Below are 14301 nucleotides of genomic sequence, written 5' to 3'. Positions count from 1 at the left end.
TTGACAAAGGAGATTAATCAGAACTGGCTTTGACAAGCACTATGGCAATTGGACAATTAAAACAGACATCCGGGGAGGGGGGAGAAGAACGAACTGGGGAGGAGGGTAGAGAAAACAGTGCAACAATGAATGAATGAGAACCCAAAATCTCTGTAAATGTTCATTAAAACTAATAAAATTTAATAAAAAAAAATCTGGACACTAAGGATGACAGAAGATGCCTTTAAAATGTGGTGCTCGAGAAGAGTTTGAACATACCATGGACCATCAAGAGAGCAAAAAGGTCTGTCTTGAGGAGGGTGAAACTCAGTTTCTCCTTGGAGGCAAGGATTTTGAAGCTCCATCTCACATACTTTGGGCAGGTGGCCTGGAGGGACTGGTCCCTGGAGAAGGACATCACGTTTGGAATGATGGGGGCACAGGGTACTCCAGGAAGAAGCCCCACTGGGCTCAAAGCCCCTATGTCCAGCACTGCACCTTCTCCCACCTTTATTGTACCCTACAGTTGAAGAATAAAGCCCTGAGACCAGCAAACCATGTCTGAGCTTTGCACTCCAGTTCCCACATCCCCTCCAGTGAGTTTGTTTTTATTGTTGTTGCTGTGTGCCGTTGAGTCAGAAGCAACCCATAATTGACTCTCTAGTGGGTTTTCAGAGGCCGTAAAACATAGAAGGAGATTGCTCATCCTTCTCCCGCGGAGCAGCTGGTAGGCTCACACTGCAGAGCTTTGGAATTGCAGTGCAGTTTCTAGAGCCCCGCTTAGGGAAGGCAGCTCTTACTCCTGACACAGCTCCTTTTGATAAGCAAACCCAGCTCCTAGAGGTATTACACCAATTCTGAGGGTTTGATAAAGAAACCGTTCCTGGAACATGGATTTCCTCACATGCTTTAAAACCAAGTTGAATTAACCATGGAGCACTTTCTCCGCCTTGCTGTTATGTGTCACTGAGTCAGAGCCAATTCATAGCTGACCCTCCAGCGGGTTTTCAGAGGCTGTAAATCACACAGGAAGAGACTGTCCATCTTTCTGTCATGGAGCAGCTGGTGGATTCCAACCATGTTCCTTTGAGTTGGTAGTGCAATGCCTTACCACAAAGCCACCAGAGGTTTAAGAAGGAAAATGAAAAAGATGTTTCAGGTAGAGAAGATGTCTGACAGACAAGAAACGAAGTGCCCTTCCATTTCTATTCACTGCACTTCACAAGTCACAATCAGACCACGTGAGAACTACAGCCAGAGAGAATTCAACTGCCTCCAACCCCTATTTTGCCTCTCAAAACACAGCAATTTCTCATAAGGGCCTTTGGCAGTGAAAACTGCCAGAACTCTACTAGAATTAAATTCTAACTATTTGGCACAGATTATGACTTTCAGCTGATGCTGATTTTCAACCACATGCGTACAGCATCAGAATGCCATGGGTTATAAATTCAGCTGATACCCCTTTAACACAGTCTTAGAGGGATATGTTTGTTGGTCTGAGGTTGCTACCTGTGATAGCAATGAACAAAGAGAAGGAAAAGGAAGGGTCCCTGTCCCAGATACATGCACTCCATAAAACGGAGCCCTAACAGAGAAGGTGGGTGCCGAGAGTACAGGCCCAAAGGCAGCTTTTCCTGGAGACAAACAAGGCTGCCAGGAGTTCGAAAAACACAGATGAGGTAAGGACACCGGGCAGAGGGTGAGGGTGTATTTCTGCAGGGTTTAATTGAAGAGTGCTCTGGCATGCTGTATTAATAATAGCTGTAATAAAATTGATAACAGATAAACAGGAGTGTGAGGAGAGAAGGCAGAGATCCAAGACTAGATCCTAGATGAGCGTTGTCACCCCTTCCATGGCATGAGATGGAGGGGTACCCACAGACATTTTGGAATCTTGGGGGCACCAAGGCATTGTGGGCTGAGGACAAGAGAACTGAGAGAAGGAGATACACGAGGAGGAGAAAGTTGGGGGTCTAAGAGACAGTGAGAGCATCCACACACCAAGAGGATAGGAAAAGTCCCAGAATTCAGATACCAGCTGAGGAAGCAGACAGAGTAGTGTGAGGAGTAAGAAGTGCCCTGACTGACCCCCTGTGTGACGGGAGTGGGGCGGGGACAGGCGGGGACAGGCGAAGATCCTGCAAAGGCTGAGCTGAGTCACAGGATGGGCTACGTCAAAGGAGGGACAAAGAAGTTTGGCCAGGATGAAGCAGAAGATATAGGAGGACTGGCCTCCCACCAGTTCTGGAGGCTTAAGGACGCCATGGAAGGCTGGCTTTGTGCTACAGGGGAGTGGGTATAAGGAAAAGGGCAAGTTCAAATCTCTGGGATTTCTTCAGTGAAGGACTGGGTGTCTCTCCCCAGAGGCTGGGTTAGCAGAGGCGGGCACAGCCAGAAGAGGGGATGGGTAGGCTTGTCTTCTGGGTGACTCTAGAGAAAGGCCATCCAAGATGAGGGGTAGGGTGGGATTAAGCAGAATGAAAGAAAAAGGACCACCTTTCAAAGTCCTGATTATGCCCTGGGCAGGGCACACGGAGGGTGGTGGAGCCTGTACCCTGCACCCACGGGGGGTGAAGACCTGTGGTGCATGATACCCCGCCCCAGGTCATGCTGAGCCGGAAACTGTCTCCTCACTTCACTAATGGGGTCCTTCTCCCACTCTGCATCCAAGTGAAAAGGAAGGTCTCACACCAGGGAGCATTTAAAACAGCCTGAAATAACTGGACTTCACTAGTAACTTCCCAGACAGAGGCCAATGCAGCACCAATTCCTTCTTAGGGACCATGCCCCCAAATTGAGCTTGTATAAACGTAGGCATCTCTGTCCGAGTGCAAGGGCCATTAGCCACATCTCACAGACGCAAAGGGCAGACAGGAGGAGGCTGTGATGTTGTTAGCAGCAGCTGGTGTGATCAAGCTGGGCAATGAAAGTCTCTAGAGCATCTTGACCAGAGTGTATGGTGATCAGCTGTTACTGGACCGCCCAACCTCCCAAGGGCCTGTTTCAAAGCAGTTGATCCAGATTCAACAAATTCAGCCATGGCTCTGTGAGGTTAGTTATATCTTCCATTGTCTCAGTTCTTTCAGAGGTAAAATCAGTTGTCTACTTTTCTGTATAAAACAAGTGATTCGACACAGTCAAGTCACCATGAAGTCCACATAAGACATTCAAATGATAAGTGTAACAGGGAGAAAGGACTTAGGCACTGGAGGATGGGTGCTCAGGCAGGTGCCATGTGAACTCCCTCATCAGACGCAAGTCAAAATCCTGAAGGCTGAATAGCTCACCCCTCCCCACTCTGCCAGCTGACCACCGCTCCCCCACCACCACCTTGGTCTTGATCCTATGTGCTCTTCCAAGGCGTTGGTCACTAAATCCTTGGTTTCTTAACACAGTTCCTATCATACCCTTCACTACTTCTCCTGAGGAGCTGGAGAAGTTCAGTGCAGAAACTAAAGGTGAGGCAGGGTTCAATGGCAGCCCCTTCACCCACACCCTTCCCCACCTTACCTTCCTCCCTAGGCTCAATGACTCCTCTGTAAAATGGGCATTGTAATATAAGTCCCCACCTCCACTGCAATTGTGTACAACAATAAACTTGAAAGAGAAATAGGATTATAACACTAAAGGAATCAAATTGCCAACAAGCACATAACTCAGTTCATGTAACACGGTTCCCTTGTCCCCATCATCCAGTGCTGGCCATTCCCTCTGCCAGCCGTCACTCAAGTCCACGCTGCCAATACCACAGCTGCTGCCACAGCCCTCCAAGAACTGAAGGCTTTGTTCCCACTGGTGAGCTGTAGGCTAACCAAGAATCCTGGAGGAAATCATTTTATGCCAGCTTTTTTGTTGTTGTGATCACTAGAGAAACATAAGCACAAAGAAAAAGCATTGTTCCTATGAAAAATACCCTGAATAGTTTTGAAAGAAAGCGGAGAAAGTGGCATTCTTCTAGCGGGTACAAACCAAAGAGTGATTTTGTCTTTACCTTGTAGACAGTCCACAGTGGGTGTGGTTTATCAATTAAAGAAGATCACCAGCCAGACCCTAGGCCCTGCATCCAAAGACTGGCAAATTCATAAACATTGATGTTGTCTGTTAAAATGATGAAAGTACTGTTTTAAGTACTGTCAAGGCAGTTTCAACTCAGAGCAACCTCATGAACAACAGAACTAAGTGCTGCTCAGTCCCACACTAAGCGGGCCTTGCACTGAGAATTACTGCTGTACTGAAGCAAAAGTAGATCCAAACATTCCCCAGTTTGAACATCTTTCCCAATGAACCCACGATTGCTGGCTCTACTGCCCTGGGAGAGGAGCCTGGCTCTAGGACTTCTGCAACCTACCTGAAAACGTTTTGTTGTATTTCTTTATTGTGGTAAAAGAAATGTAACTACTTTCAGTTTACAATTCAGTGTCATTAAGGACATTACAATATTGTGCAACCGCCACTACTGGGCAATGCTAGAATTTTATTACCTTAAAAAAAACAAAACACATAGTAACGTGATAAATGTTCTATGAGCCAGAGTCTATTAAATAGCTTGGAGTTTGTGTATTTTGTGGTTTTCTTTTAGGTTTGGGTTTTTTGTTAAATATTTTCAGATACACATGGATCAGGGAATGAAATATTTTTAGCAACACAACTTCAATGTTAATTACATATGAAACTATATGAAAAGTGCAAAATTAAGACTTTATATAATCAAAGAAGTATACTATTTTTAAAATAAACAACAAATTACCTAAAAAAAAAAAATAAAACCCAGCACCCATTAACAATCACTCCTAACACCCCTCTCCTTCAGCCCCTTGGCAACACTAATCTACTTTTCATCTCTATGAACTGATCAGTTCTGGGTATTTTATATAAATGGAGTGAGTGTCTGGCTTCTTTTGTGGAATTCCATGTGTTTTAAAAATTAGGATTAGAATTGGCATTTTTGAGATCTCTTGTAAATATCTCAGACACAGACTTGCAAGCAAGCTTTTCCCATCTCATAGACACTGGGTTTGTACTGGGCAGACTTCTCCCAGGCAAAGCACTGCGCCCTCTGGGAAGGCTTCCAGGCCCTAATTGTTTTAAACAGCCTCCTGCGCTCTCAAGTCTCCCGATTCCTGTTTTGCAGATTCTTTGGGAACCATCACTTGCTGCTGTGGGCAGAGGGCACACATGACAGGCAGCATTGGGGAAAAGCTTGGATGTTCCCAGCTTTTGACCCGGAGGGTTCTCTCCACAGAGCTTTCACGTTAGGCGAGTTTTCAAATCCTTCTTATGCAGCTGAAAAGTTGGACAGTGAATAAAGAGGACACAAGAAGGCTCAATGGCTCTGAACTGTAGTGTTGGAGAAGAGAAGTGAATGTACTATGGGCTGCCAAAACAGTAAAGGTCCTGGAGGAAGTGCAACCAGAGTACTCTTTGGGGTCAAGGACACTGACATCTCCTCTCACTCACTTTCAACCTATGTTCAGGAGGGACCAGTCCTCAGAGACATTATGGTGGGAAAGGCAGAAGGTGAATGACAGAGAGGAACACATTCGACAAGATTGCCTGACTCAGTGACTACCACAGTGCGCTTGAGCAGGACAGGGTCTTAAGGATGGCGCAGGATAGGGCAAGGTTCAGGTATTTGGTTCGCAGAGCCTCTGAGAGTGGTAGTCGACTTGATGGTTCCAGGCTATTTACCTTCACCCTCACAATCACCAAGGGTACTTGAACAGGCTGGGGGAGAAAAACCTCCTGGGCGTCAAGAATCCGGAAGGGGAAGGGTTCTCTACCTGCATCAGCGATCAGAAATCCCATTTTAAAAGCTATAGTGGCAACCCGCACTCGCTGGAGTGCTCTCTCAGCACCAAGACCACCCTCCAGGATGGTGATCTGTGAGTGCTCCAGATCCCATCCCGGGTGCTGGGTAAACGCGGAGGAGCGCAGGAGATAACCCTGAAGAACTCCGTGCGCTCTTCCTGGAAAACAACGCTTGAAAGAGGATCAGAATTTATGGTGAAAGTTTAAAACATTACAGTTACCATATACAGGGGGGAGGGGGGTGTCAGGAGGAAAAGATCTTTAAAAAGAAATCCATCCTCCAGCCAATATACTTAAAGCACATGTGCCTGAAGGTACTTCTGATTCTCTGCTCCACAACTGGAGCCACAGAAGAGGGGTAAACACGGGGGAAAGGCAGGGGATCCCAGCTACCAACACAGACGTCCCACCCTCTCGCAGCTCTGGAGCCACTGGCGGGAGCAGGCACTCTAGGCTGGGCTCTGCGGCTCAGAGGGGCGCACAGCAGCCTCCCAGCAGCGCTCGCAGCCCCCACACTTCTAGCACCCCAAAGACGTTGCCTGCCCTTCCCAGTCCACATACCTCTTCCGTACCGGCTTCTTTCTTTTCCTCCCGGCATAGGAGCCCCCGCTGGACAGCATGGTGCCCCGGGCGAGGGGCCTCTGGATCTCAGGCAGGGCGGGGACTAGCCTCTGTCTGCACCGCACGGGAAGGTGGGGCCGTCTGGCGCCCCAGAAGGTGTGGTCGCCTCCTTCCGGAAGGCTGCGGGCTAAGGCTAGGCTAGGCCCTGGGTCCGCAGCCTGAGGGTCCCCAGCGGGGTGTCTTGTGCCCACCCCCTCTGCCTGGACCAGCGCCAGCGCGCAGCCTCCTTCCAGTGCTGAGGAGAGACAGACGCCTGCTGGGTACCGCCCTTCCCACCCCCACACCATGTGAAGGTGGCGGCGGGGTCTGCACTTGACCCTTGGCCTGGTTGTGGGGTGGGATCAGTGGCTGAAGAACGGGAGTCAGATCCTCAGAGCTAGCGCGTGATGCGCGCTTGCCAGGATCGTGGGGGTCCGCTTGCACCTCAGTGTTAGGATCGAGACTCCAGAGCTGGCGGGTCGGTTTTTCCTTGGGTAGGTGGGGCTCAAGGTTTGTTGGTTTTATCTGGGGCCAGGGGAAGGGGTGTTTTGGGGTCCAGAAAAATAATCGAACTGCTCTTTTGCAGTGTGATTCTCATAAGTGGAACTGTTGAAGACACACTTGGTAGATTTGGAAAATAGGTGCGTTCGTGGCGTAAGGATGACACCCCCTGCAAGGAACCGTACTGAGGTCCGTGGGGAGCCTAGAGGTGTCTTTCCTCTGTGTCCTCTGTGCCTGTCCTTCAGTTAAAGGCCCACACCTCGCAGTTCCCACGTTTCTGGAGGAAGGACAGGCACTGGGTGACTGGAAATTTGCGTGAGACTCAAGGGAGAGGAACCGAGACTGTTCAAATAAGCAGAGGGGATGTAAGCGAGGTCTAGTAACGCAAGAGGACCTCAGCGCAATTAAGGCGGGGGGGGGGGGGGGGGGGGGGGGGCAGGATTCAGATCGTTGCTCATAGAGTCGTTCGAAGTCATATTCAACTACACAGTAACAACAACAGGGAATCTTGTGTGGCCTGGTCTGCGAGGAGTTTTTTGGGGAAGTGTGACACGCTGGGTTAGCACACTGGATGACACCAACTTTAACAATACTAACAGTTTTAGTATTACGTATAGCAAAGTACAAGTAACATAATTCATCACTTCACATTTTTGTGCGAAGGTGAGCAGTTTCAGATTTGAACTCGGGTGCTGAGTGACCTAAACAAGTCAAGCCACTTGGAAAACAAGGAAGCCCCACCCTGCAGGGCCACATCTTCCCTGCCACCTTTGGGTGTGGAAAGACTCAGAAGTGTTTCCTTTATTTATAGAATGCCTCCTTCTCGTTCCCCAAAACATCCGAAGCATCTCTCTCTCTCTCTTTCTCTCTCACACACACACAGGAACTACATTCACAAGGAAAATGACACACAGATTTGAATATGACTCCAAACGACTCTATGAGCAAAATATCTGAATCCTGTACCATCCTCGCACTTCCTGACACACAAGAGCCCATTGCAGCAGTCACCAGGTCAATCCACTTGGTTGAAGGTCTTCCTCTCATTGGCCAACCCTTGATCCTTCCCAGAATCGTGTCCTTCTCCAAGAAATAGTGCCTCTGAGCAACATGCCCAAAGTATGTGAGGCAAAGATTCTAGCAATGTTTATTATCAATTTGAATCACAGTATGTGATAAATATAGTTGTAAATTGCTCAATGTAATATTTCTTGGATTATACATATAATAATAACAAAAATTGAGTGTCAGAGATTGTGAGGACGGCACAGAATAGGACAGAGTTCAGGCCTCTTGTTCCCTGAGTTGCTATGAGTTGCACTGAACTTGATGGCACCTAACAATAACAACAAAAACAACCACAGAAATTGTGTAAAATCGTTTTGTAATGAATTCCAGCATTATTAATGATATTTTAGTAACTGAGAAGTTGTTAAATTTTTCTCCTTTCCCTTCAATTACTGCTTCATTTGAAAAAAAATTGTTAAGGTTCACAGGTATTATCAAAATATTGTGGTGAAAGTATCAGAAAAGCTGATAAAATAAGTGACAATAAAAACACCCACGGGATGCGTAGAGTGTGCAGCCCAAACCACAGTGTGAATTGGGTAACAACAGCTCTCACGAGAGCACATTAGAAGGTTAGGCATATTGACACATGTAAACAAGGCTTACAAATAATTTTTTGTGACTAACTATAAGATATTTCTATAAAAGTACGTTATGTCCTGTTCTTGTTCTGTGCCGTAGAGTCACCTGTGACTCGTAATGACCTTATGTACCTACTTAGTTTATTCATAATATCTTTTAACATGTAATCAATGAAAAAAATTATTAATGAGAAAAAAAATACATTTCTGATGAAACACTGCATGGAAATTTTATAGACCATTATTTTGGTGTCACCCAGTCCTGCAATGTGCAGGGTTTATTGTGTGAATTGGCTTTCCTAGTTCACCTTTGACTTCTGCCCCATGGCTAGGTGAGAACATGCAAACAGGGTGTGCAGACTACAGAGGAACGAATTGGGTGGCTTTACCACTCTATCTGACTTAAATTGAGTAGGTTTAGAGGCAGAAGATGGGAATCTCACTACCAAGAAGAATCAGTGAGTCCATGTGGACCAGAGATTCCCACAACCCTCAGAACAGGACCTAGAGGAGAGCAGCAGCAGACTGCTACCTCAGGGAGTTGGAGCAGAGGAATTTCATTCCAGCTTGTTGGAGCACAAGGGAGGAGGCAGGTACCATAACTGGCAGGACTCAGAGAGCTTTGTAACATTGACCTATAGCTGTGAGGCTGATGGTCAAAGGGCTGGTGAGCACACAGGAGCAGCTGTCTGGACTGAGGAATTGTATCCTTTTGCCAAGCTGAATTACAACAGGTTAACTTCCCTGATAGACCTTGTAACAGTAAATATGGTTCTGTGAACCTTTTGAAGTAGATTATGGACCCAGTAGAAGAGCATCAAGAACTCTGTGAAGGACAACTGATAATAGAATTGTTAGAAGTAGGTACAGGGAGCATGGAGTATGGTCCACATGGGGATAGGTTTTTTGTGCTGTGGATATTACGGATGGTGACTGTTCCACCTTGGGCGTTTAGTGGAGGTCAAAGGTGGTGCCCCCACACCGCTCTCATTCTTTGTACAAGTCCAACTCCCCACATCCTGCTGCTGTTGCCACTATATAAAACCCATTGATATTGATTGGATTCTGATTCCTATCCATCCTTGAGGTGACAGTGAAAGAAACATAATTGTTGTGGAAGCAGATTGCTTCATGGATCTTATTCCTGTTCTGCCGCTGCTGTGGGTTTGAACCACTGACTTTTCAGTTAGCAGATAAACACCTAACCACTTTGACACTAGGGATCCTTGATAAACAGTCTCAAATTGTTCCTGTAAAGTTGGAACCAACTCATAGCTGAGCAGCCATCAGGTTTCCAAGTCTGTAAACTGACCAGGAGGAGATTGCCCATCTTTCTCCCATGAAGTTGCTGTCAGAATGAACCACCAAAGATATGCAGCTTTTGTTTTATCAGTGCAACTTCCTATGGGCTAAGCCACTTGTTGTTGTTGTTGGGGGCCACTGAGTTAAGTACAACCCCTAGTGACCCTCTGAACAACAGATCTGAACTCTGTGCTATCTTGTGGCACCCTCACACTTTCTGACACACTTGAGCCCACTGCAGCAGTCACTGTCAATAAATCTGGTTGAGAATTTTCTTTTTTCCCCCCGACCTTCCACCTTTCTAAGCATGATGACTTTCTTTAAGGAACAGGCCCTTCTAGCATCATGTCTGAAGTAAGTGAGATGACGCTTTATCATCTTTGCCTCTGAGGAGCCCTCTGGCAGTACTTTCTTCAAGACATATTTGTGCTTTTTGGCCGTTCATGGGATGTTCAGTACTTTTCTCCAACACCACAGTTCAAAGGCATCAATTCTTTTTTCTGTTATCCTAGTCATTGTCCAGCTCTCAGATGCATAGTCACATAGTAGCGCTCAAAAAAATGGAAAATAATGAAGGCTACTTCAAAAAACCCACCAATATGGAAATGCATTCATTAATTTAGGTTGTTCAGAAAGAGCAATAAATATCTCATCTTCATCATGATCATCAAGTTCCTATTTATTGGAAAATTTTATGAAAAGTAACAAATGAAACACACACACTATACTAAAAGATGATAGGGCAATTCTGAATTTTGCAAGTGCTTCCTGAATGTACCGTCTGGCAGCTACACTATTTCAGGCCGCTGAAAAAACAGTTCTACATTTTTTAAACCCATGTCTGTGAAAATGCTGCTCCTTGGAGGCAAGGATTCTAAAGCTCTATCTGACATACTTTGGACATATTGCAAGGAGGGATCAGTCCTTGGGGAAGGACATCATGCTTGGGAGGGTGGAGGGACAGCGCAGGAGAGGAAGACTCTCGAGGAAATGGATTCACTCAGTGAATAGGGTAATAAGGGGTAGGTGTGGCAGAGATGATAAAGTTGACTTACGATAGAACAGGGTTCAGAACTGTTGTACACAGGGTCACTATGAGTTGCAAGTAACTTGATGGCAAATAACAACATGTCCAACTCTTAAGAGATGAGAGTTTGAGGGTACTGAGGAGATAGAGGTTGACATGAAGGAGCCCTCACTCCCTCAGGATCAGCAGTACTGGTGTAACCCCTCTACAGCTGAGCCTGGAATAGCTTGCAACAAGGTGGGGAAAGTTGTGAATTACTGGAGAGCTGTACTTGTTCTTCCTGGTTTGCCTCTCTCACACACTCCTCTTTTTTTTCATCAATGGGTAAAAGGGATTATGTCAACACAATCTGCATTTTAGAATCTCTTCAAAGGACAGTAAACACAGATCTAGGGCAAACCTGTCTTCCAAGAGTACTCAATTCGTGTGCAACAATGAAAGAATTTTTTTTCCAAGAGAAAACTAATTGGGGTGGGGAAGGGAGGAAAATGTGCAACAATGAATTAATGGAAACCCAAGTTCTTTATAAATTTTTGTTAAAATTTCAATTAAAATTAAAAATTTTTTTAAAAAAGTTCTCAATTTGTCAGTAGGGGTGACTGGGCCCCTCCTTCACTTTCTTTGTTTGTAAATTGATGAGTGACAATAAGGTGACTTCCAAGTTCTTCAAAACCTTTTTCCTTAAGCTTTAAAAAAAAATTCTAGTTTGTAATACTTCCATTCTAGTCACTTGAGTTCAAATGGTGTTTTACAATATCTCTCTTGCTATGTTCTCAGAAACCATGTGGCTACTCCGCTTACTCCTTAAAAATAGATAACCAAAGTAAAGTAAATATCTAACCAAGCTTCTATCTTTGGACTTTATAACAAGGATAAAAGCTTATTAATAGATAAAGATTGTCCATCTTTCTACTGTGGAGCTGCTGGTGGATTCAAACTAAGTGCCTTTATGTTGGCATCACAGCTTCTTACTGCTAGACCACCAGAACTTCCATTACCTCATGTTCTTGTTGTGTCCCTTTAGTTGGAACTGAGCCCTAGCAGACCCTCCAGTGTGTTTTCAGAGGCAGTAATCACATGGGAGGAGATTGTCCATGCTCTGAACTGCATGCCTTCGGGACTGCAGCGCAGCTTTTTGTCACTAGGCTACCAGAACTTCGGGGAGCTCTGGTGGCCTAGTGGCAAGAACCTGCACTGCAATTCTGAAGGCATATGGTTCTAATCTAGTCTCCTCCCATATGATTAACTGCCTCTGAAAACCTGCCAGAGGGTTGGATATGGGTTGGTTCCAACTCATGGTACTCAACAACAGATAAGGGATGTTAGGTCTCTCAAATGAACGCCAAGACCCATGAGTTATTCTAGAATTTGGTTATGCTATGTCCTTGAGCATACCTCTTTGATCTGAAATATAGAGTCTTTATTGTTCATCAAGAAAGGGGATCAGTGATTTGGGATCAAACACACTTAGGAGAAAGTGGTCATTGTTTGAGACTGTGTTGGCTTTTCCCTGACGCCATCAGGGAGATGATACAAGAGAGACAAATTTGTTTTCAATCCAGCATAGAGTTATCAGCTGGAAAAGTATGCTGAGACTTATGATACTTTCACTGCTTGTGCCCAAGAACCCTAAAATACTTATGATCAGTAGAACTTCTAGATTAAGATAGACTAAGAAGTAAGATCCATTTCTGAAACACAGACCTTCAAAAGACAAATAAATAATAAAGATTGTTAGAAAACTAGTAGAGCCCTTCAGATTGGAACACATTAAAAAATTGAAGGGAAATGACAGCAAATATTTGCAATTGGAACAAGGAATGTATGTGGTATGAATCTAGGAAAATGGAAAGTTGTAAAAAAAATTAAATGGAACCTATACAGGTTGGTATTTTCAGCATTTGTGAGCTGAGATCTGTTGGTATTGGCCATTTTGAATCAGGCAATCATATGATTTATTATGCCAGGAATAGTAAATTGAAGAATGATGCCATAGTCAAAGAGAACATTTCAAGGTCTATCATGAAGTACAATTCTGTGAGTGGCAGAATGCTATCCATATGCATTACAAGGAAGATCTATTAATGTAACTATTTCTCAAACATGCCAACCAACTATTAAAGACAAAGAAATGGAGGACTTCTATCAGCTTTTGGAGCTCTGATGACTCAATGGTGAAGAGTTGTGCAGCCAACCCTAAGGCACATGGTTCAAATCCACCAACTTCTCCATGGGAGAAAGATGGGTAATCTCCTCCTCTGCAATATACTGCCTCTGAAAACCTGCTTGGAGGGTCTGCTGTAAGTTTGTTGTGACTCAATGGTGCATAACAACAGTAACTACTACCAACTTTTACAGTCTTGAATTGATCAAACGTGCTATCAAGACATTAATAATAGTGACTAGAATGCAAAAGTTGGAAACGAAGAAGGCCTGATAATTGGAAAATACAGACTTGATGACAGAAATAAGGCTGGGGATCAAATGACAGAATTTTGTAGACTGAATTATTTGCTCATTGTAGATACCTTTTCCAGAAAATATAAATCGTGACATGTACATAGAATTTGCCTGATGAACAGGGATTGACTAAATCTGTGGAAAGACTGTGGAGAAACTCAATATCAGCCATCAAAACAAGGCCAAGCTGAGAGGAATAGAGTTGATGTCTTTGAATTGTGATACTGGAGAATAGTACTGACTATCCCAGAGACTGCCAAAAGAACAAACAGGTCTGCGGTGGAGAAAGTGCAGCCAGGATGTTTCTTAGAGGCAAGGATGGTGAAACTTTGTTTCACATACTTTGGTCATATTGTCAGGAGAGACCAGTCCTTGGAAAAAGACATCGTGGTAGGATAGGTGAAGAGGAAGAGAGGAAGAGCTTCAACACGATGGACTGACACAATGACAATAACAGTGGGCTCAAGTGTCTCAGGGATAGTGAGGATGGTGCAGGATTGGGCAGAGTTCAGAACTGCTGTTCATAGAGTTACTGTAAGTCCTTGTTGACTCAATTGCAACCAACCACAACCACAAAAACAACAGCCTACCCTGTGAAGAACAGAACACTTTGGGGTCTGTTGTCATATGCCATTGCCATGATCTCTGCCATGCTCAAGCCTTTGTTGTAATCACTGTGTCAATACAGCTAGTTGAGTGTCTTCTTTCTCACTAACCCTCAGCTTTTCTGGTGCGTACCCCCTGCAGAATCTTAAGGACTGTGGATGTGCTAAATCTTAAAGATCCACTTGTGTTGCTGATCCAAAGCCAGGAGCTGTGTGAATCCACCAGCATCTCTGCAGGAGATGGATGGACAATCTCCTTTTTTCTCAGTCACCTGCTATGAATCAGAGAGCTGGACAATGAATGAAGTTGACAGAAGAAGATTTGAGTTGTGATGTTAGAGAAGAGTACTGAATATCCCATGGACTG

The 14301-nt window shown here is 44.9% G+C and overlaps 1 protein-coding gene across 1 annotated transcript in view; it reads right to left on the bottom strand.

Moving 5' to 3' along the window:
* The window catches only part of LOC102852131, a 91739-nt gene extending 82873 nt beyond the window's left edge, over window positions 1–8866 (bottom strand). The window contains exons 1-3 of the mRNA XM_006894040.1: window positions 8849–8866; window positions 6696–6915; window positions 6352–6646 (exon numbers count right to left, since the gene is read on the bottom strand). Coding sequence (XP_006894102.1) covers window positions 6352–6646; window positions 6696–6915; window positions 8849–8866 — 533 coding nt within the window. The remainder of the gene's footprint in view (window positions 1–6351; window positions 6647–6695; window positions 6916–8848) is intronic.
* Between the last annotated feature and the right edge of the window lie 5435 nt (window positions 8867–14301).

Source organism: Elephantulus edwardii, unplaced genomic scaffold, assembly GCF_000299155.1.
Source record: "Elephantulus edwardii isolate Elephantulus edwardi_28Jun2011 unplaced genomic scaffold, EleEdw1.0 scaffold00133, whole genome shotgun sequence".
Lineage (NCBI taxonomy): Eukaryota > Metazoa > Chordata > Mammalia > Macroscelidea > Macroscelididae > Elephantulus > Elephantulus edwardii.
The sequence above is the reverse complement of the archived record's forward strand: the minus strand, read 5'-3'. Positions and strand labels throughout refer to the sequence as shown.